General features: G+C 41.8%; 1 protein-coding gene across 11 annotated transcripts in view; it reads right to left on the reverse strand.

Annotated features, from left to right (window-relative positions):
- LOC124211297 (dipeptidyl peptidase 4 omega) overlaps positions 1-21,969 on the reverse strand; it is a 213,395-nt gene that overhangs the window by 26,648 nt on the left and 164,778 nt on the right. For all 11 annotated transcript variants that reach the window (XM_046610205.2, XM_046610208.1, XM_046610206.2 and 8 more), the window contains 3 exons: positions 20,224-20,318; positions 16,623-16,697; positions 3,676-3,728 (listed from right to left, as the gene is read on the reverse strand). In XM_046610205.2, the coding sequence (XP_046466161.1) occupies positions 3,676-3,728; positions 16,623-16,697; positions 20,224-20,318 (223 nt within the window). The remainder of the gene's footprint in view (positions 1-3,675; positions 3,729-16,622; positions 16,698-20,223; positions 20,319-21,969) is intronic.

The following is a 21,969-nucleotide window of genomic DNA, read 5'->3' on the forward strand; positions in this document are numbered from 1 at the left end:
CGGCAGGTGAAATCAGTAAATAATCTATGAAAGTTCTGGTTGAGGGGTTTGTGTCTCGGCTAAGAATAAGGATAAATGTCGGTAACGGAATCTGTATCCAGAACTCTCGTAGTTTATTTACCAAGGTTGAATTGACCACCGTTGGACACTACGATCATTATACATACTCGTACTTGGGTAAACTCAATTCTGTATCAAAAAATGTACTTCGGCTAAAATATTTTTTCTCTCAACGTTCCGCGATCCGTTAACGTTACCAAATTGACTCTGACGAGATATTTTCGAGTATATTGTAAACAGGGCGGTATTCGAAGCAGAGGAGCGAGGAGCTTTATTTATTATGCAAAAGTCGCGACGGGATTTTCAATTTTCGAGAGGTGCCCGAGCGTATTTGGTCACTTTTATAGGGTGCCTGGCATATTTCGTTCGTGGGATTTACAGCCCGAGCTCTCGCATCATCTCCAGAAGTATATTCCTCCCGAGGATGGCCGGGTTTCTCTGCGTGGTATTCGTTAAATTCCTTGGTACGGGAGAGGGTATCGTCTTCTGGCTTCCACACGAGTAACTCGGCCGAGTTCTTTGCTCGCGTAAAAACAACAATATCGAACCTGAGCACACTACAAACACACACACGCGCGTCGTCTCGGTGTATAAGTAGCTACGCGCTGCCAGTCATCCTCTGTCAGCGGACCCGCGGGGTTTTATAACAATTCATAAAAGATACACCGCAAAATTCAAAAGGAAAGCTGTAAAAAAGTTTCATATCTGTAGGCTGCGGCGCACCTACGCGCCTATAAGATCCGCGCCCATCCGCCACGCGCATTGGAACATTTACCGAGATGCCCCTAAACCTCCGAATCCCGAAGGATGACACGTTTCTAAGGAACGTTTCGAGCAAAGTCCTTCCCTCGTTCTGTTTGCTATTTTTCTTTTTTCTTCTTTTTTTTTTTGTTTCATTTTATTTTTTTCACCTTTTTCCAGTCGATCCTTTGAAATTCCCGAAAATTCAATTCCCTTTTCTTGCTGCTTTTTCTTTCATCTGTTTTTTTTTTTTTTTTTTCTCACCCTCTCTCTTTTTACTCTTACACACTCTTCATTTTCGAAAGTATTGACTGAATTTTCATTCTTTATTTGGTTTCCTCTTTTCTTTTTTTTCCCGCCTTATTGCTTTACTTACCTACTCCCTGACCTTCCCCCGTCAACCTCCGATGGCGAAGTAGCGCCACCTTTTCGTCGTCGCGATCTGAGTGAAATATACCGACGAAATGGACGAAAGGATCTGAAAAAGGTCTTAGCACCGAGAGCCAAAGACATTCTACGCTCGGTACCTACCAGCGGAAATCCCGGTGTACAAAGAGGATGCTGCTTTGATGTTTTCTTTCCTAAGATTTCTTAGGAGCTGAGATTTGAAAAAAAAACTACACAGCAAGGCGAAAAGAAAAGGAAAACCCACGCGACTTTACCCGCTTGACGAAACACCAGAGAGAACTAGCGAGCGACCGAAAGGCGGAGCTTTACTTCGCGGCTCCGCGAATCAACGACATCTTAATAATTTTTTCGCAGCACTTACTCACGGTCCGTTACTTCCAGCGATGCGAAAAATGAATGGCTGCGAGAGAAGCAACAACGTGAAAGAAAGAACATCGAACGAAAAAAAAGAAAGAAAATTCTTTTTTTCTTTAAATAAAAATGAAAATAAATTAATACCGAAAGAGAAACGACTAAGAAACGGTAGGAAATTTATGAAAATAAGCGTACAATGTAAATTATTTCCGCGTCGTCGGCAGCAGGTACTCTCTTTTTCTCATCGTCAATTGACACTCTCGGCTCATCCCGTCTTTTTCATTTCGCCGCACGAGTACACTCGAGAAGAAGAGACATAAAAATGAATAAAATACCACTTTACTACCCCTGCAGCTCCAGATCTTTACCTTCATTTACATTCCACGATTAAGGAATCGGTGCCCTGCGGGCGTTGCGACGATCCGATGTAAAATAATAATAATAATAACAACAAGAACAACAACAACAACAATAATAATAATAATAGCAATAATAATAATAAGATACTCGCTTTCGCTCCGCAGTTGAAGCGAATGGTCGAATATCTGGGACGTAACGGGAAATTCTGGCTTGTCTTGGAAGATTCGCGAAAATGTTGCCGGGCGTCTATATTGTCGCCTGACGGTACTCAGCATTGCGAAGACAGCCTAGGTATACACGAGTAACAAAGCGGTCCCTGCAATTTCTTACCGTAACGAAAGATAAATGGATACCAAGGACGGGGCATTCTCGAAACAAACAACAACGCACGATTCAGCACCCGCAACATCCCCAAAGATCGCTCGAGGTGTGCACGCTATTATGTATCAACGTATCACCGTCATCCGCACCCTGCGATGATGGATCAGGAAGGATCCGGAGCCCCGTTCTTGTCCTCGGACTAAGAATGCCTGGGTGAGAAATATGACCGTGGGATTGACAAACGCAAAATACGCGGAGAACTTCGACACGAGGTTGGAAATTATTCCGGATAATCGGCGATAACTTGAAAAATCATCAATTTTTTATTTTAAAAGTTCGACCTTTATCAAACTGCAAATTAATTAACCAAGATAAAATGTTGATGTCAAACGATTCATTTACTTAAGCAAACCGCGTAGATTTTTAAGAACCGTCAAAGTTATTATAATATGTATCAACGATCGATCTTACTTCATTAGAATTAACGGTTTTAATTATTTTTCCACGCGGAGGAAAAAGTTACGTCAGTATAAATCTGCAACTCAATTTCAGCGTGTCTTTTACAAGCCTTGATTTTATTCTTTGATTATTCAATTAATTTTTTTCCCCGGAGTGTAGGTGTGACGAATCATAAAAAAATTAAAACGTTGTTCAAAGTAAAAAAAAAAAAAAACAAAAAACAAACTGATACAGTACACGGGGAGTATCTCGCCTTGGGATTTTCCACCGAATTCTCCTTCATTTTCGTTTTCACCCCGCAGACGACTCGGCTAATTTTCTTCGCCAAGACAGCTGCGTATACGTGCAAAGTGCCGCAGACTTGAAAATTGGGAAAGAGGAGAGTAGTGGTTAGAAATAAATAACGTTGAAAAAGAAAAAAAAAAAGAAACAGAAAAGAAAAGAAAAAGAAAAACCAAGCGAGGCTGCAAATGCGGCACGAGAAAGATGGAACCGTTGGGTTTTTGCGATCGTCCGACGCGGCGTCTAATTTTCCTCATTCTCTCCCCTCTCTCTTTATTTCCCCCACGACTTTCCCAAACCCGTCGTACGTACCTAAATTCTCCTGTCCGCGCACTGCGCGCAGTATTATTTTTCTAACGAGCGACAAATATGCGAGGTAAGCTAAATTCGCGGTCTCAACTCGCGGACGACTTTAATCGCACCGCGAGAGGTAAGCTCACTTAAATGCTAAGTTGGCGTATAAATCTACGGATGAAACTCACCGGATTAAATTCCCCGCGCACAGTTTGTAATTTGTACGCAGGCTCTTGCCGAGATTAAAATGCAAATCTAAATCTTAATATGAAATAAGTCTGAAATATCGTTATATATATATATATATTTTGACAAGACCGCAGTGACGTCCCTCCGTTCCTCCATCTCTCCACCCCCCCCTTTATCCCTGAAAATCTAAATCATCGGTATACTCACAGAGTTTGCAGATTGATGATCGTGTAGTGGGCCAAGTAAGTGTGACGATACAACTGCAACGAAAGAAATGAATTAAATCATTACAAAACGCTTATTTCAATTCGCATTATTAAGCTTTCATGATTACGCGTTCTTATCCTAAATGCTAAAAAAAAAAAAATTGTGTATACGAAAAATTTCTCGCAGGTTTATCAAAACGGCGCGAAGAACAAGGAGAGGGTTTACTTCCTCGTACGGGAGTGTTAAAAGCGCGTGACGTAAGCGACGCACGCCATTCGTTACACGAATCCGGTGTGCGGAGGGTAATTGAAAGAACCGACGAGAGTTGGTAATTATCGGGCATCTGTCGACGCGGTGTACACAACGAGGTTGTACAATACCTTTATCCACGTGTGGATGAATGGAGGGGGAATCGATAAGGGTCCCGGAATTCTGAGCAACCTACACCACCTACGACGGCGACGACGACGACGATGTAATAACTTTGTGGCAACCTGAAATTAATTACGTCTTCTAATTGCAAATACTTGTTCCCTTTGTTCGACGTCGATGTCAAATTTCGTAAAACTATAGGTCACGCCAGAATTCATTATAATGGAATTTCCAAATTCCAGCTGCAGAGGATTTGGCCACTTGCTAGGATTTCACAATTTGTATATTAACCAATTCCAGGATCGCTTCGTCCTTTGTCTTTTTATTCCAACAGTATCAAGCGCGTCGTGGAAAAAATCCTGATACGAAAAACTTGACCTTCGACTGAAATTACCTGCACATTTAATCAATGATACCTACTTCGTTCATAACTGATGAATTCTCTCGAGAAGATACATCGAATTTTCAATTCATTCGCACAATATTAAACGCTTCGTTAGGCCCCGTTTGTTAATGCAATATTTTCATCTGCCATACAAATAAAAGATCTCGTACTGAAAATCATGGTCGTCTCTGCATCTGACAATAAGGATTTATGGGTTGCAAATTTCAATTTCATCATTTATCGTAAATAAACAATATTTTCATCCCAGAAGTCGAAACCCTGAAAATTTGAATGGAGAAAACAACGCGCGAACATAGACAACAGCTTTGTTGGAAGGTTCCTGAGAGGTGATTAAAATAGCAACAGTGGATGCTTTTTTCTCCAGCAGCTGAGAAAAGAATGAAATGCGTGGGGTCTCTACGACCCCCACGAGCCTAAAATCAAAGGTTAACCAAGTTCTCGTATTTATTTCTCACCGTGGTAGCGAATAACGGAAGTCTTTTCTCCGTTTCGCGACTACTTCGAAATGCACTTTATCTAAATCGTGGATCTCTACGGATTGTCCGGGGAGTGATAAACGCCAAATTTAATATCACCGTCGATCTATATGTCATATTAAATGCATGCATATATGTATATGTGTGCGTGTGTGTGTGTGTATAATATTCTCGACTCGAGGGTGATATTCTGTGACGCTATTTTACCTCCATCAACTCTTTCTGTGCAGAGAGTCATAAATCACGTTATTATACCCTGCTATGTAACGAGGGTAGCTATATACATTGTGTATATGTATGTATATATATATATATATATGTATATATATATACAATATATATATATATTTATATTTATATTTATACATGTATATAGTATAAAGTCTGGCTGCGCCGCCGATTTCGGTTTAGGTATTGGGCATAATGGACAGTATCGATGCTTCTATATCCAGGTGAATTCAAATTTATGTGCTAACGCGGCGACCGATAGCAGCCAAGTAAAATCGGGGTTCATCGTTTCGTGTAAATAACGAAATATCGGCGATTCCCAGGCCCCGCAAAGCGCGCCGCTTCGCAATATATATGCTGCTCCATGTTTCAACCGCGGACAGCAAGTGTCAATTAACGTGTCAAAACTGATAGTCATAGACTCCGACAACAGGTCCACATATGACATACAGCTGCGGAATACAGAACGGTAACGGTAACCTCGTATGAATTCAGAAGCAGGAAAACAATAATAAACCGTTGTTCGATAAGTCTTTTTCGTTTAACAATACCTATAACGTATGTTCGCGATTTAAATGAACGAAGAAGCAGAAAAAACAAAGTAAAAGGAAAGAAAAACTTTGGCGAAGAAATAACAAAGTATAGGAAAAAAAATAAAATAAAAAATAACAGCCCAGCAATTGTCTTGAGATAATGTTCAAAGTGGCTAATAAATGATACCGTTGGTGAAACAGAGTGGGCTCGGGGTAAAATTAATTAGAAAAACGACGCGTCCCTGGAGTGTAATTAAAGGCGTGTGGTAATTAATCTCGGGGGGAAGAGAGGGAGGGGGGGGGGGGGGGGGGGGAAATTGCCGAATGAAAGTGCTCCTCCTCCGATGTGATGAAATATTATGCGATAGGTCAAGGGTGCGCGCTTACAGCTATATACCGAGGGAAGAGCTGAGTGATTGGTTTCGTTGTATTGGCATTTTCGATGGCAAAATAAGGTAGGCAGGCTTCTCTCTGTCCGGGGTCCACCTTTCATTGAGATAAAGGGGAAAATAAATGGGAAGGGAAGGGAAGCGTTGGAAGGAAATTCATACAGATTTGACATCCTCTGCATTTACTTGCAAAGTGAAGTGTTCCCAAGGATTCGCGCGTTGGAATCTAGCAACGTGAATGGAATAATACATCGCAGTTGCGAAACATTTTAGTCTTTTTACTTTTTTATGCAACGAACAATTTCTCACGACAAATTTCAAAAGCTCTTCTTTTCCGAGAAATTTGTACGCGATCAAAGCCAGAATAGTTGCGCGTTATTCCACAGTATTGACTGGCACCAATTTAGAGATTGGTTTCCGACGAGTCTAGAATCGATGAAAGACGAACGGACGAACGGAACGACCGAATGAATGAATGAATGAATGAATGAATGAATGAATCAATGAATGAATGAATGAATGAACGAACGAACGAACGGATGGATCGACGAATGAATGATATATGCGTCTGGAATACGAGATCCCGAGGTGAATTCCTCTTTTACGACTACTTTAAAAGTAAAAAATATTCATAGCTACTCTCGCGATGCAGTTGCGCGCGGAAAGTCGTGAAATGCTGATTGGATATATTCAAATATTTAAGTACATTTCAAACTAGGATTTTCAAACTAATCCCAACGTTCGCCGAAAAGCATTCAAGCCCGGCTAACCTTGTTACAGATATTTTACTCGAGGAATATTTTGAGGAGGATTCCGATCGGAGGACGAACTTGCCACAAAGATTTTCAAAAGCTTTCATCGCACCCTGAAACTGAAGCCGAAAAAAGTTACGGATTATTCTCAGGAAAGCTCAGAGAAGGAATCTGCAGATTTAGACACTGTAGGCAATACACGTCGGATAAAGAAAATACTACTGTAAGTTTCAAACAGATATCGGTAATCACTGACCCCGGAAAGTTCGGGGAAGTTATGGAGGCCCTATATCCTTAAAGGTGGCGTGCTTGTACCGAGTCCGGCAAAGTTCCGATAGGGATGCTCGATAAGGGAAGCGGACCGAGTTCAGAAATTGAATGAAAAAAAAACTAAGCTTTTTCAACGCCGACCTATACAGGCGGTGGTACCTTTAATACCCAGACCGGTCCAAGCTGTGGTATCCGATCTAATCGTTCGATCTCCTCGTGATCATCCCTCCCCGTCGTTGAAAAACGATCGACGTATAGGGTACCTATAAACCAAAAGCAATAGACCGCGAAGAGTCTGCGCGCGGTTTTGTGGTACTTGAGCGTTCACGCCACCCGCCAGTTCTCCCATGATTTATACCAATAGCTCTCTTGGATACCAGGTATTTCCATTGGAAATTTGCCAAACTTGAGAAAGACCGCACTTAAACGTGCAGTGCTTTCAGACTTTGAGGGTAATAACAACGCATTTTCCCTGAGTGGACTGAAATTTTGCAAGTCGGCTGCGTTGCGCTGCCCACGAACGAATGTTTTACCTTTTTAGTTTTTCATTGAAAAACTCGTCGCTACCCATAGAATAATAATCATTTGACCGATTCGTTCGTTGCCAAGTGTGAAAGTCTTCGTTTATGACAGTATGCTTCGGGTGACGATCCTCCAAGTTGGACTCTGCGAAAATGACTTGGATCAAATGGCCCCCGTTTGTCAATTCCGACCGTGTAATCCCCCTCCTCGATATCTCAATAACAAAACTGTCCGAAATGAAATATTCATCTTCCATTCGTTCGCCAACCTTCTTCTTCATCGCGTTATCCGCTGTCTTGCGTTCGGCTCTCGAACTTTCGACTTTCGACTTTCATGTCATGAGCGAAGGCTAATCCAGCAGGAGCAGCGAGGAGTGAATTACCTCCGCAGGGTGCGTGGGGCGGGATTGACCCCCGAAGGAACGTGCGGCCAACGGAGCGGGACGTAAGTCGTCCTCGCGGCAAAGCCCGGGGTCCCAAGGTGGACAATGGGACGATAATTTCTCTGGTACTGTCAGCGGATTTATGCGAGGTGGTGTAACGTGCCGAGGTTTGGGTCAACTGGACAGAGGCTACGTGCCTGCGTGTCCGTAATAACGTTTCTCTCCCGAACGTGCGGAGTCACGTTATACCTACTCCGGTTCCATTAAGGGGACCGGTACGAAGCCCCCGGCTCCTCGGAGCTTTGAAAAATGAGGAGCTTTCGAGGATCCACGTGAAAGCATATCGGAGCTTGTCGATTTTTCCCTAATTAATGGAATGCTGTGTCCCAGCTCGCGCGTTTTGCATATACATGGAAAATTGAAAATCGATCGTAAAAACCACCATCCTACCTCTTCATCGAACGAAACGAGCATATACACACCGAGCTTTTCGCATCCATCATTGAGCACTCGTTAAATTTTCCGTAGGATTTTTTCCATTCTTATTCCTCCTGGTCGGACTATCTGTATCCGGAGGCATGATATTCTCCTTCCGAGATAAATAACAGCTCAAAAACAATTAAATCATACGTTTACATTTGTAGGTAAAATTTCAATTTACAGCCTCATATTTAATGACGGATTCTGTGAAATCACACTAATACTCAAACAAGAAAATTAACCAATGGATATAGAATTATTACTGTCTGTTAGATGCTTATGGCAAGTCAACGATCAAACAAGTATCCGAGATCAAATAAATCTTTGCTTGACCATACGTATTAAATGAGAAATTTGGTTAGTTAAATTGAATATATCATATCAACTTGTAATTTTAAAGTCGTATATAATACATACGCAACTTAACCTTGAAACCATTGTACAAACACATGTCTACAAACATGTTGGTACTTGGAATATAAGTCATCAATCTTGAAATTAGCTTCGAGTCAGAGTTAAGAGATGAAGAATAAACACCTGTCAAACAATTTTCGTTTGTATTTATGTTCCGTAACCTGATGATGATCGGCTGGGCCCGGTCAAAGGCTCGCAAGACACAACTTTTCCAATGAACAATTCTATAACAACCGAAATCGACTAATTCTTCTTTCATACATCCCTCACGGTCGCTAACTTGAAATTAAACTGAATTTCGTTAGACGGGAGCAAACCTTTTACCGATTCCAATTCCAACACCACATAAGCCAAACAATTCATCGAAATGGAATGGAACGGGCCGGACCTAACAAGTATGGCTGTGTCGAACCGGGTTTTGATTTGTATCAGTGGGACAGGTATAACTATCGGAAATTTGCCGTGGTGCCCGGAGGAGTTAGAGTAGGGACAGAGGTAGCATGCAAACAAACAAACACACACACACACACACACACACACAAGCAAGCACGTATACAAGGTGGGCGTGCACGCGTGTCCTACGATACTGCATAAATCACTCGCGACGCGGACCGGAAACCCTTTGGGCGTTTTCGAGGGCGCAGCAGGAAGCTGGACATGTCGAAAGGTTATGTTCGAGAGGATGCGGAATACGGATTATTACGGAATATCGAAGATGCACTGAGAGAGAAATTGAACGAGATGGGCCCGTATATATTTGTATTCGACGACATTTACCCAAGGCTCGCGTAACCAACGACGCCCATTCGGTTTATCGAGTAGGTCACGCCATGTGTGTTACACATTATGCCTGCATCCGTATTATGGCTAATAACGGCCGAACGGGCAAATAGAACGGATCGAGACACGTCCGATAAATTGTGAGATCATTTACAAGAGCGCATCGTTTCGCAACTGTGTGACAAAGAGCTCGTATCATTGAGGTACCTTCTTCTCTCCTTGATGACAAATTTTTTTGTTTCCTTGTCGTCAAACGATACCACCGACAGCTGTCATTTTATACAAATACGATAATCAGAGAGGTATTCAGGAAAAAAAATAGCGTGGATATATAAATATAAGCTATGGAGATTTTCATTAAATTCTGCAGTGTCGAAGCGATATGAAAACTTTGTTCATCGCGGTGGAATGTCAACTTTCAATTCAACCCTGTATAACTGTATAGAAAACTCCGGTGTAGCATGGGATAAACTTGTTTATTGAAAACTTGATATTACACGGGAGAAGTCAATGAAACCGAGTTTGCGAAGAATAGAAGAAAGTTAGAGATATAAGATGAAATTGCTGAAACTAAGAGAACCACTGCTGTATTTATTAAATATTAATTGTTCATTTTCTTACAGGATTTGGAGATTTGCATTATTTCAAAAAATTCAACGAATATATCTGTACAAACGTCTGTAAAAGAAAAATATGTATTTTCAACGTAATGAATTCTACTCCTACGTTACATGGTATAAAAACTTTGGGCTCGGTCATGTGTGAAACCCTGAAATGATTATTCAGTTGAGAGTGAAGAAAAAAAAAAAAAAAAAGGAACAGAGATATGTTTGCGGTTATACCCGCTAATGGATTTTTCATGCAGGAAAAAACAGTCGTATTTGATCTCCGGAGTGTAATATATATATATATGGCAAAGATGCGTTAAACTAACTTTTTCGTAAAATGTTATTTGAGCCGATCAAACCTGGTAGTGAGAAATACGAAGGAAAGAGATTCTCGGTTTTGGTCGAATTTCAGTTGAATGGAAATGGGCAGATAGAAATTGAGAGGACTCTACGGGTATATAGAATCGCTGCGGCAAGTTTTAAACTTATTATTTCCCACCTCGTACCCGCAGCAACTTCGTAATCGCGGTTGATCGGAAGTTGTTGAAAACGGAAGTCGATGGCGACTTACTACTACCACTACCGCTGTTTGAGTGCAGGGTGATTGTCCAGGAAAATAGACCGCACCGAATCGCACGGTAACAGGTTTCCTACTATTCAAAATCCGTTTCCGTTGTCGGAACGTGATGGAAAAAAAGAAAACGAACAGAGAGAAAAAGGGTGACGGTGCGAAACCGCGCCCGAAGGGCATTCCGGCAAATGAATAGGTCCGGGTCCGCGATCAAGTTTTCAATGTAAAAGAGGGCGGTCTCAGCCATCGGAGGCTCTGAAGCGTAGTGCCTGCATTGATTGATACCAAAGTTATAAGCGCATACCGCGCGATTTATAGGTGAAAATTTCAAGCGATTTCAGCGAACCTGAAAACCCGTAACAACGGTGATAAAAAAAACCGATTGAAACTTGTTTCGAAAGTATAACGAAACACCAGCCTCGTTTGCCTTACCGAATTTTCGTCTTCGGGGTGAAATTTTTTCGGGGCAAGCAGTTCGAGATAGGTACGGAAACAAATGAGTGGGAATAAAAAAAAAAAAAAAATAAATAAATAAAAAGCAGAAGGAAAAGGAAAATAAATAATGGAAGTACCACATCCAGCTGGCGGTAACGAGTCGGTGCTGTGTAGGGTAGTTTTAAAAAGTATAAGAAGAAAATTACCGGACGCGGGAGGATCCTCCTCGAGTAATATAACATTTCGCGAAGAAAAAAGATAAAAGTGAAAAAGGATGTACGTGCACACATATACATTGTATATATGTACATGCAGTGTGTGTTTGTGTGCGGAGGCGCGTATATATGAGTATGTACGCATTTCAGAATCCGAAGCGAAAAGTTTTGACTTTGAAATTGATTTGCTCAATTTTCTAACACGTTGCCTCTAAAGCGAGATCCCCGCAGCTGTTGGCTTCAACGGATTATTGGAAAAGCATTTATAATGCTTTGAACAAAGTTAAAAGAAACGGAGAGTGAAAAAAAGAAGACGACGTCGGGGGAGGGGGGAGGGGGGGGGGAGGGGTGACCAGGGAGGATGAAAAAACAATATGAATAATAAAACAAAGTTGCGAGTGGTGAAGGAAAAATGCAGGCAATAGGAAACGTGACTTCGTTTAATCGCGAGTGATCACCGGGATTAAAATTATTCGTACACATTCAGCGGTAATCCTTCTACAGTCTCATTTCTCTTTCTCGTTTTATCCTGACGCGTAATATGAAGTTGACAGTAATCGCATTTTCCTCGAAACGAAGCGACAGGTCCCGGAGATAACGGCGAAAAATATTTTCAAAGAATTTCACTAATTCGAACGTGGGAATCCTCCGGACTGCCGTCTCTCTCTCTCTCTCTCTCTCTCGCTCTCTCTCTCTCTCTCTCTCTTGAATCTCTTTCCCGCTCTTTTATCGCTCGTTTACATCTGCAGCACAGGATGGCACCCTTTAGACCCTTACTTTTTTCATTTTCACCGTCTCTAACCCTCAGCGAGAATTTCTCGCGATGCCTCTTTTACCCCGAATTTTCAATTCTCGAAAAATTGCGAGAAAGTGGGTGAAAAATATTTTATACACCGCGTCGATTGATCAGCGTCAGAATTATTAAAAAAAAAATAAATAAAAAATTCAATACAGTTGAAGCAATGACTGGTAAAAATATCGATTTGTACCCGGTGCACAAACTCCGGTAATAGACAGCTTTGTGTTGGTAGAAAATTGAGATGATTTATTCACATTTCATTTTTCCTCGTTTCTTTTCCATCTAGTCCAAAGACCCGACACTGCATACGTAGTTCGGTTAGAAAATTACAAAATTTATTGGAAAATTATTATACCGGGACAATATCTTGAAACTTGAAAATCAACCGCGCATGCGCCAAATAATTCAATGTCATTGGTCGGCGAAATCTTTCCGCAGCGATATTCTTGTCTGCAATGCAGGCGGGCCAACCTACGAAAAATGTGTACGTTTGAATTTTCAAAGAGCATAATAAGCATCGAATTCCGACCGTTCTCTGAAGAATCAACTTTCCGACCCAGTAACAAATGCTTCCCAAACCTTTCCGAGTCACTACCTCAATTATTTAAGATTCTAACTTCGAAAATTCGTATCGACTACATTGCCGCCGGAATCAGTTTGACAGCTGAAACTCGGGATGGCCAGCCTGCGCGAACAGCCGATAAAACTCGCGAATGCGCGGCTGATTTTAAAGTTTCAAGAGATTGTCCCGGTACACTTACTAGGCAAAAACTCTCAGCAATATTAAAACTCGTTGGATAAACATAGATGTTTTTTTTTCCGAGAGACACGAGCCTGAGGGATGGCCGTTCGATGGATATAACACGATGAACACTGAGCGAAGCGTCGTGAATTCGGTTATCGGGCAAGCTCGGCTTTAGAAGCATCGGATCGAAGGGATGCGCGATAATTGTCTTTGAAGATAGCGGAGGGAGCGAGTAGTCCGGGTAAGGTAGGTACTTAATGGAGCAATATCATTACCGTATCTAAATTGCAGCTACAGGCCTAGCAAGCGGTAGCCCCATTGTCTATTCGAGGTTCAAACCTTTGTTGGTATTCAAACAACGCCACTTCTCGCCCTCCGCCGTGTCACCGTCAGAATCCAGATTCTGGTTCGTACAGTTAGGAAAATAAACAGAAACGGTTCCCCGTTCGACAGCATCACGTATTCGATGAGCCACCCTTACAGCTCCATGCCCTACAGCCCCAGCCAGATCCTCGATTCCCGCCACATCCTTCCGACATCTCATCCGTATCGTGTCGCCCCGCCTTGAATGATGACAAACGCACGAAGAGTCCCGGAAAACGTATCGCAGTCCGGAGTCTAGACAGTCCAGGAAATTACGAAAAACGAACACTCGTGCCGACCGGTAGAACCAAGGCGAAGAAATATTTATAACGCGGGAGGATCCTGGCACGATCACGAATGTCCTTTGACGCGCGACGCTCCTCTCATTCCGTGAAATCCAGGATTATACCTACCCCGGGCAAACAGAACGTCGCGCTGTTTTTGCTGCTCGTTCTACGAAGTGGATGGAAACTTTTACTACGCTCATCGGTAAACGCGATCTATCACGTCGTAGTGCAATTCAATCAGCCGAGCGTGTGCTCGACAAGCGTAAATATGCATTTTGCGAATCGGAAATCGAGCCAAGGCGGAGCGTTCTCAACGCATCAAAAAATTGTTCGCGTTTAACAAAGATCAGTAATCAGATACAGTTCATAAATAGCGAACACTTTTCAAAACTACGTTTACAAGAATTCCGTCATGCAGGATTCCAAGAGCCCTCGAGCAACGGAGGAAAACTTGAAAGGTGAAAAGAACATTTTATAATTAATACTCGTGTATCGGGTCGTAGAATTGAAAAGTTGAAAAGCGATTTCTATATACAACACGATTAAAAGTACGGAGTGATCGAAGTTATAATTGTCCTGAACTCGGCGTACCCGACAGGAGTCCAACGCGTCGTCCATGGTCTCCTTGAAAGATCCCGGTGCTTTTCACAGGCGAGGATTCGGCCGATTGAACGAATTTGTATCGACTGGTCCACACGAGCAGAAGGGAGACGAAGAGAGCTTGCGGAACGGTCACCGACTCCGTAATGCAGGCACGTATATCCCACTACACCCGCATATGGTGTGGGAGAGTGGCGGGCTGCCGGTGTTGGTCAGACGGTGCGGAATTGCTAGTGGTAATACCCAACGTACTGCCGTTTGCCACAGAGCACTGCGGCAAATCCGCGGTGCGAAAGCTTCGCCTTCGGCGTGGAGCCAGTCAAACGGCTAATCCCTCCCATATACATGCCCATGGGAAAGGGATCGAGCAGTGACAATGTCTGGCGACAGCCCGATCCGGTCGTGCCCACATGTTCCGTTCCTGCAGGTCCTGTGACGTACCTTCATTACCGACAGATAGACAGTTAGATAGACAGACGGATAGATAGATGAATATACAGACGACCAATGTCGTGTATATTGTGGGAATATTTGCCGTGCGGGTCAATTATATCAGATTCTGTATGACAAAGCGCCGAAGCGGGATCAATGGTCGAAGAACGACTGGCTACAGGTTTTGCGAGAACGAAGGATGCGATGGAACGTTACGATGGTTGACTCGAGTGAACAGCTCGTATATACTTAGGTGTAAATATGACATTGGCAAGAATTTTTGTAGAAGAAGAAGCTCAGAGAGCTTGCCTCTGACTTTCGATTTGTTCCTTTGTCAAAGAACGACACATCCGAATGTCTGCGGGCCACTTACCGAGTGCCGAAGAAGAACATGACCGGAGTTTGAGATTTTCATCGATCCGTGATGTTCGACTACCAGGACGCACATGGGGATAGGCGTGTAATTACGAACCAGCCGGAAGACGCGCCATTGGTCGTGATCCGGACAATTGAGGTCTACCCGTTCTAACCGACGTGTTTAATACCCATTTTGTAATTAGCGTGTTTCGCCGGGGAAATCAATCAAAGCACAACTGTTCCAACTGTCGTTTCCGTGAGTCGGATGTCGTATATAGAAACTGCTACCGAGTCGAGGCTGAGTTTCGGCTCTTATTATTATTCGGTCAGAGTACTTCCAATTGTTAGTGCCAAATTAGGGGGACAAGTTCTCGGAGAGTTGGGAGAAGATATTTTGGCCTATCCGTAGCTGCGTAGACGCCGGTAATTTACGACGGGCGATCATTGTTCGGGGATATTAGTTTCATTGTGGCCAAAGCGGTGGAATATGATCGATCCGAAGTATACTCGACATTAAGGTTTTTTCGATTTAACGTCCGGGACATGTCGCAGTCAAGAATGATTGTTGCGTGATACACAAGAGACGAAACTGGATGTTTCGCCTTGCGGGTAGTGTCATCTCAAGACTTCGAAAATGTTTGGAATAAATGTTTCGTCAATCATGGTTTGGAGTATGAAGAGAAAATGTTTGAAAGTAGGATTGGAAATTACGTTCGATGTTGCTGGGTACACGGAATCCTGCCTCCTTGACTAAAAGCTTGGGAGTTTCCAAGTGAAAACTCTATTTGCCCCTGAGCCAAGAGAAACACGTTTCCAAAGTATGTGCCTGCAGCTAGGAACGCCGTTACGTCGCTAAACCGTAAGCAAATATTACCAAAGTTCTTGACGTTTGAACTTGGATGATAAAACCGATACATATCTATCTTCCTTTACTCGCTGACGTTTGTCTACGTATAATAGTATCCGATTCGATTTTATAAACACACTATTACCTCGACGACGAGAGGCGAGAAAATGGAAAATAGAAAAGTGAAAATAAATTGTGCCAGAATTTTCGCGAACGACGATAAGTGAAAGAAGAAAATTCAATTTCTCACCGCGGTACGAGGGATAAAAGAAGAAGGAATTCGCGGTTCGTTCATACTTTTCTGGAAAATTCTTAGCTCCAACGAAGTCGTTTATCGTATAACACGGTTTATTGGCCACTTATTGGGATTCGCGGTCGGTAGAACTCGGCCCAACAGGTGAATCATATCCGCCTACCTATTCCGTGGAAAATAGTTGCCCATAAACGATACGGGGCTGAAAAAAATTCAACCCACTTTTGACCGGGGATCGAAATTCCATAACGTGTAAGCCACTTTGCAATAATACCAAAAAATACTATAGTCCACATTGGGGTACAGCGATACTTGATGTAAATTTTTTGTTTTTCCCCGTTCGATATACCGACGATAAAACAAGCATCCTGATTTTCTCCGTAGATATGTTTATTTATATTAACACTAAAAATACTTGGGATATTTCTTACCTTGTGATAATTGGAAGCGAGCAGCAGGTAGTTACGATCGGCCGAAATCTCGTAGTCGAAACTGATAGCCAGGATCTGCAAACGACGTAGGAAATACTATCAGAACAATTGAAGGTCGGACTGAAATCGGTTACATTTCAAGGGTGGTCAAGTCTCTGGAAAAAGGGATTGAACGAAAACCAATTGCAGCGGAGAATTTAGGAGTGGGATCCGGTCTGACATGAAAAAAAAATAAAATCTTTTCCACGGGTCTGGATGGCGATAAGAGAAATTTTCTTCGAGATAGACGAAGCTTAACTAACGATTTAGGACAAACGCGTTACCGTCGTTAAAAATAATGGCGATTTACTTTCCGACAAGAATACGAGAAGAACGACTTTTCTGATAAATTACAACAAGCTCCTTCGTTAAAGGAAACCTGTTTTTCAGTTCTTGGATTCCCGACGTTTTTGCAAACGTCCTCGAAATGAATTCAAGGTAAAAGAAATACCCTAATTACAAGAAAAAACTAAACGGCCATTAATTTTTCTCCATGTAAATATTAAATCACAACACAGCTAGCTAATCGACCATATCGTTTAGCTCGTAATGCGAAAAAAAAACAAGTAAAAATAAAAAAAAATTCCAGAGAAAACATATATACACACGTAATCTTTGTCTTGCTCAGATTTAGTTACCCACTTAAGCAATTAAGTAACCGTTATCTCTCCGCGTTTCTACTAATTGTCTCCCTCGAGTCTTGAGAGAAGGGTAAAACGCTTAGGTATATGTATATGCCTATAAAACGTTCGACGATATTCCGTAGAAAAATGTTTCTTTTTCCAAACCCATAAAATTTTCTTCTGTTTAAATCCTTGAGGAAAAAAAAAAAAAAAAAAAAGTATACAACGTAGATACTGCGCAGGTAATAAGAACGAGTGTGAGATGGGGTGGGAAAAAATTTATCAACTTTGAGGTGAACTTAGAAGGCGAGACACGAGTGAAGACAGGAAAATAAAAGAGGCGGGAGGGAAATTCTCGAGACGGTCTGGCGCGTAGAGAAAATTGTTATACCTGCAAGGCGGCGTGTTACTATCGGAGCTTCCTTATTGCTCGCTGAATGTACGCAGCAATTTGGCAAAATGACGATAATATATAATATAACTACGAGAAGGTAAAAGGTTTCGTCTCAACCTTTATCGCGGAAGGCGGCTCCCCCTCCCTGCCACGCCCCTATCTCTTTATTTCTATCTCCTATCATGGTAATCAAATTTCTTCAATTTCCTCGACGCATGGTTGCGGCGGTGCGTTCCTGCAGTAATTTATCACAATGATAATAATCATAATAGGAAGGGCAATAATCGTAATGTGTAATGACAATGCCGGAGCAGCTTCGGGTCACGGTGTGCCGACTTCCCGCCAGCAAGAGAGGAACCGGTCCCAGAAGTAATTCACCGCCAGGCGGGTTTGTAAATACGGAAACCGGGAAAATGATTGAAGAGGTGAAGCTTATCCTCAAAATTGCAACGATAATAAGCGGTAGGAATTTTATAATTACGACTAGGTCCCGGATTGATATGTAAATACATCGATTTCATTCGTTATTTGGTTTTCTAGATAAAGTATGATGATTAGAGCCAGAAAATGTAGTTCATATTTTTCATACTTTTACACGAAAATTGCAATAGTCAATAGTTCATAATTTTTGGTATTAAAACTGGAGGGAACTATATAATTTTTTGCTTTCATAACGTGAACGGAGACTTCTTGCACAAAAAACGCAAACAACAATAATGTAAAATTCACGTTTCCTGTTCACTTGCAGAGCGGTGCAAATTTCATTTCGCCCTAATCACATCCCGTGATGTAGAAAGATCTTTTAGTAAATATAAACCGTTGTTCCGAACAAACAGGAGTTTTATTTTTTTAAATTCCAAAAAATATGTTACCGTGTATCCCAAAAACTCAAACAACGAGGCGGAAACAGAGCGAAATCATCTAACTTCAAGTATATTAATTTTTTATACCCTACTCTAAATCATTTTGTCAAAATAAAGTGTATTCCATTCGACAATTGTTGTTATTTTTCACTCCATATTTTTTTCCACGAGTCTATATTATACGTAGATATTTAAAAAATTTTAATACATACTTATACGAGTCCTATAGTAGTGTAGGATGAACCAGACTACGTACCAAGTGTATAAGTACGTTTGGCCGATGATTAAACCCGTTAGCAATTACTCAAGCTGTGCTGATTCAATTTGTCACCACACGGTACAACGTTTTTAGAGATACATGCATCGGTAGCGAACGGCCAAGTGCCGCAAAGTCTGCCAGAGGTCTCCGGACTCTGCAACTTTCGGCGTTAAAACAATAAGCGTATACAGTTAAGGATCAGGATTTTAGACGGAAGTTTACAGACAATTTCAAGTCGGACGACAGCCGTCTCTCTCCTTCTTTTCCACATCCCGTACCTCGAGTTATGCACCACGGCTTATGTATGTTCATCCAATTATCCACCCCAACGTATCGTATAAACGTCAAGAAATTCAGTCCATGCTCATCGTCATCCAGAGTTATTATAATACGCGGTATCGAAAGTTCCGCAACTTTTCACGAGTCAAAAAATATGTACATCGGTTCAAGACGCGAGTTTGAAAACTCGTATTATAGATACCGAATTACCCGTCATTTTTTTTTTTTTTTTTTTTTTTTCCTTCTAAAAATTAACCGACAATATACGAGCAAATGCGTTTTATCGAGTCTCTTAACCCAGCCATGTGCGTAAGTAAGGAAAGTAACGGAGAGAGAGAGAGCGAGGGAGAGAGAGAGTTTCTTAGGCAAGAAACGAGCAAGCAGCAAGAAGGGTGAACGAGATGGGGGTATAACGCTGAGTGGTTTTACGAGACGATGATTCTCACCGCCGTTCAGTGGGAACTTTTCGAAATGGTCGGTGTACGTAGAGGTTGGGGGGGGGTTATTTTAAGGCTCACGTCAGTGCGGGTTCAGCTGGGACTCGAAATACCCGCCCCCTTCACCCCTCGGCAACATGCAACCCGTGCTCACCCACTTCGAGGCAAGAAATGAACTCATCTCAGCCGAGGGGATTGGCTCACGGACAGATTCCGTGCAAAGCTGCAATGTGACCGCGGAAGGGCGGAAATCATACTGGAAATTCACTTCCGAATACAAAGAACGCGACGCGGACAGACGTGGAAATCGCGATTAAGATTAACGATTTTACGTAATAACTGCAGTCGCGTTTTGATTCTTCAATTTTTACACGAAATTACGTGGGTGCGCGATAAAGAGGTTTTTCAGAATTTCGAGGAAAGATAGGAAGGAGATGGCATTAAAGGGAAAATAGCGAACGGAGTGACTTGCAGAAATACCGTAGCGGAAAATTCAACAAAGGAATTTTTAACGCCAAGTTTTCCTCATAGTCTTCGGATCTATTAAGTATATGTACATATACGGAGGTGTGCCTGTGTATGTACACACATGCATGTATATGTCTATATACGCAGACATCCGGAGAGAATGAATCCCGGAGCCGGAGGGTGAGTTTTCTTCAAAGGAGTCTCTTTGTGCGAAAGGCCTGCTGCAAAAATATACTCACCATGTTTGTTACTTCTAGTATTGTCCTCGAAGTACCCGAGGTCACGTTGCGAATCACCAAGTTTCCACTTTCGTCTTGGAATAGAATTTCACTACCTGAAAAGTTAGAGAACGAGAATAAGAACGAGAATGAATGTAACAGGAGGAGGGATAACGTTATTCCTACATTCTTTCGCCTTCCGTGTACCATGTATAAATGGATTTTCTCTCTCGCCTGGGACAAATGGATTGAAATTAACAAAGCATATTGTGTAAAAGGTTCAGCCGATCCTTTCGCAACGTCGCCGAGATAGGCCGGAAATTGGTGAATTTCACTCGCAATCTGAACAGGACAGCGCGATTCGGATGATGCAGCGTCGCCGAATCATCGGCCGGATTGAGGAATGACCGGTGGACTGGAAATACGCGTATTATAGGCGTGCATTCATGACGTACAAAATCCGACCGCCGCATACCGAATATTCAGGAAAACACTACGCTCGCCGGATATTAGCTTCCTCACTTCCGTTGTCAAATATTCGACGATCCGAATCGAGCAAACCCGTAGCCTGCAGATATATATTCCTGCACTTCACTTCGGTAGAAATCAATCAACCGTTGAGAACCCCGATTTTCCATATTTCCATTCTTTCTAAGCCTATTCGAATCTCGAAATAAAGCGTACGGCAAAAATAGGATGTACGTATAAATGATAGCGATGGCCCCTGAGCTAAAAATAATCGATGGAACCGAAATTTCTTAAAGTCTTAATGGCGGAAATGTTTTTTGATAATTTATAGTTTCATTCGTAACGTTTTTCTATTTCAGGTGAAAATATTCATTTATCATTCGCTTGTTACATCAAATAGGTACTCGGTAAGTAAAACAATAATAATAATCGATACTTCAGTCACATTAATTGATATCGTATCGCATCGTTCGTGGCAGTGAAAAATAATCGATTATTTTTGGTAATTCTTAGTAAACAAGACATTCAAAAACATCCGCACTTGACACGAAACTGATTTCACCGAGTTTGGTTTTCGTGAAAAGGGAAATAGAAGAGTAAATTCGATTATCAGCGGATTGTTTCACCCTCGCTTCGAAGAAGAGAAAAACGTTTCCTTTCAAAAAATTGCTACCTAGATACTCGGGTTCCCTTATTAAACAAGCAATATATTCGTCTACATCCACGCAGTTTCATATTTTAGTTAATTTAAATTATTTCAAGATAAGTGTGCGTTTCGGTAAAACTAGAGTACGAGAAACCTTTTACTTAACCAGGATTCGACCGAAATGAAATTGAAAATTCATTAACTGGGACAAAACGGGTCCGAACCACGAAACAGGGTAGTTTCTACCCTTCGATGATCCGCCATACATGCTGCCTACTTGTGCCATAAATATTAGAATCGAGACACCAGTCAATGGAGTTTCGAACCTACGGATCGGCCGAATCCCGGCCTTCGAATAACCGCGAAATCCTGCGCTTTGTTTCGTACTAAAAGTTTTCTCGTCCAATTCGTCAGGTTCGATTTTATTAACTGTTTTTTTCCCCCTTGTAACAGCCATATCTTTCAATTCAATATTTGAATGACATACTACAATTAAAAAAAAAAAAAAAGAAAACGAACGCGTCATGTATTAAAGTTTCATTCAACCGCTTATACGACATGAATTAATTTTCATTCGATAAAAAGTGAAAATACAACGAAAAAAATGTGTATTTGATTTAAAGACGCTTGTTCCGATTTGACAGAAAAGTCTA

The sequence above is a fragment of the Neodiprion pinetum genome, chromosome 2 (genome assembly GCF_021155775.2).
Source record: "Neodiprion pinetum isolate iyNeoPine1 chromosome 2, iyNeoPine1.2, whole genome shotgun sequence".
In the NCBI taxonomy this organism is placed as follows: Eukaryota; Metazoa; Arthropoda; class Insecta; order Hymenoptera; family Diprionidae; genus Neodiprion; species Neodiprion pinetum.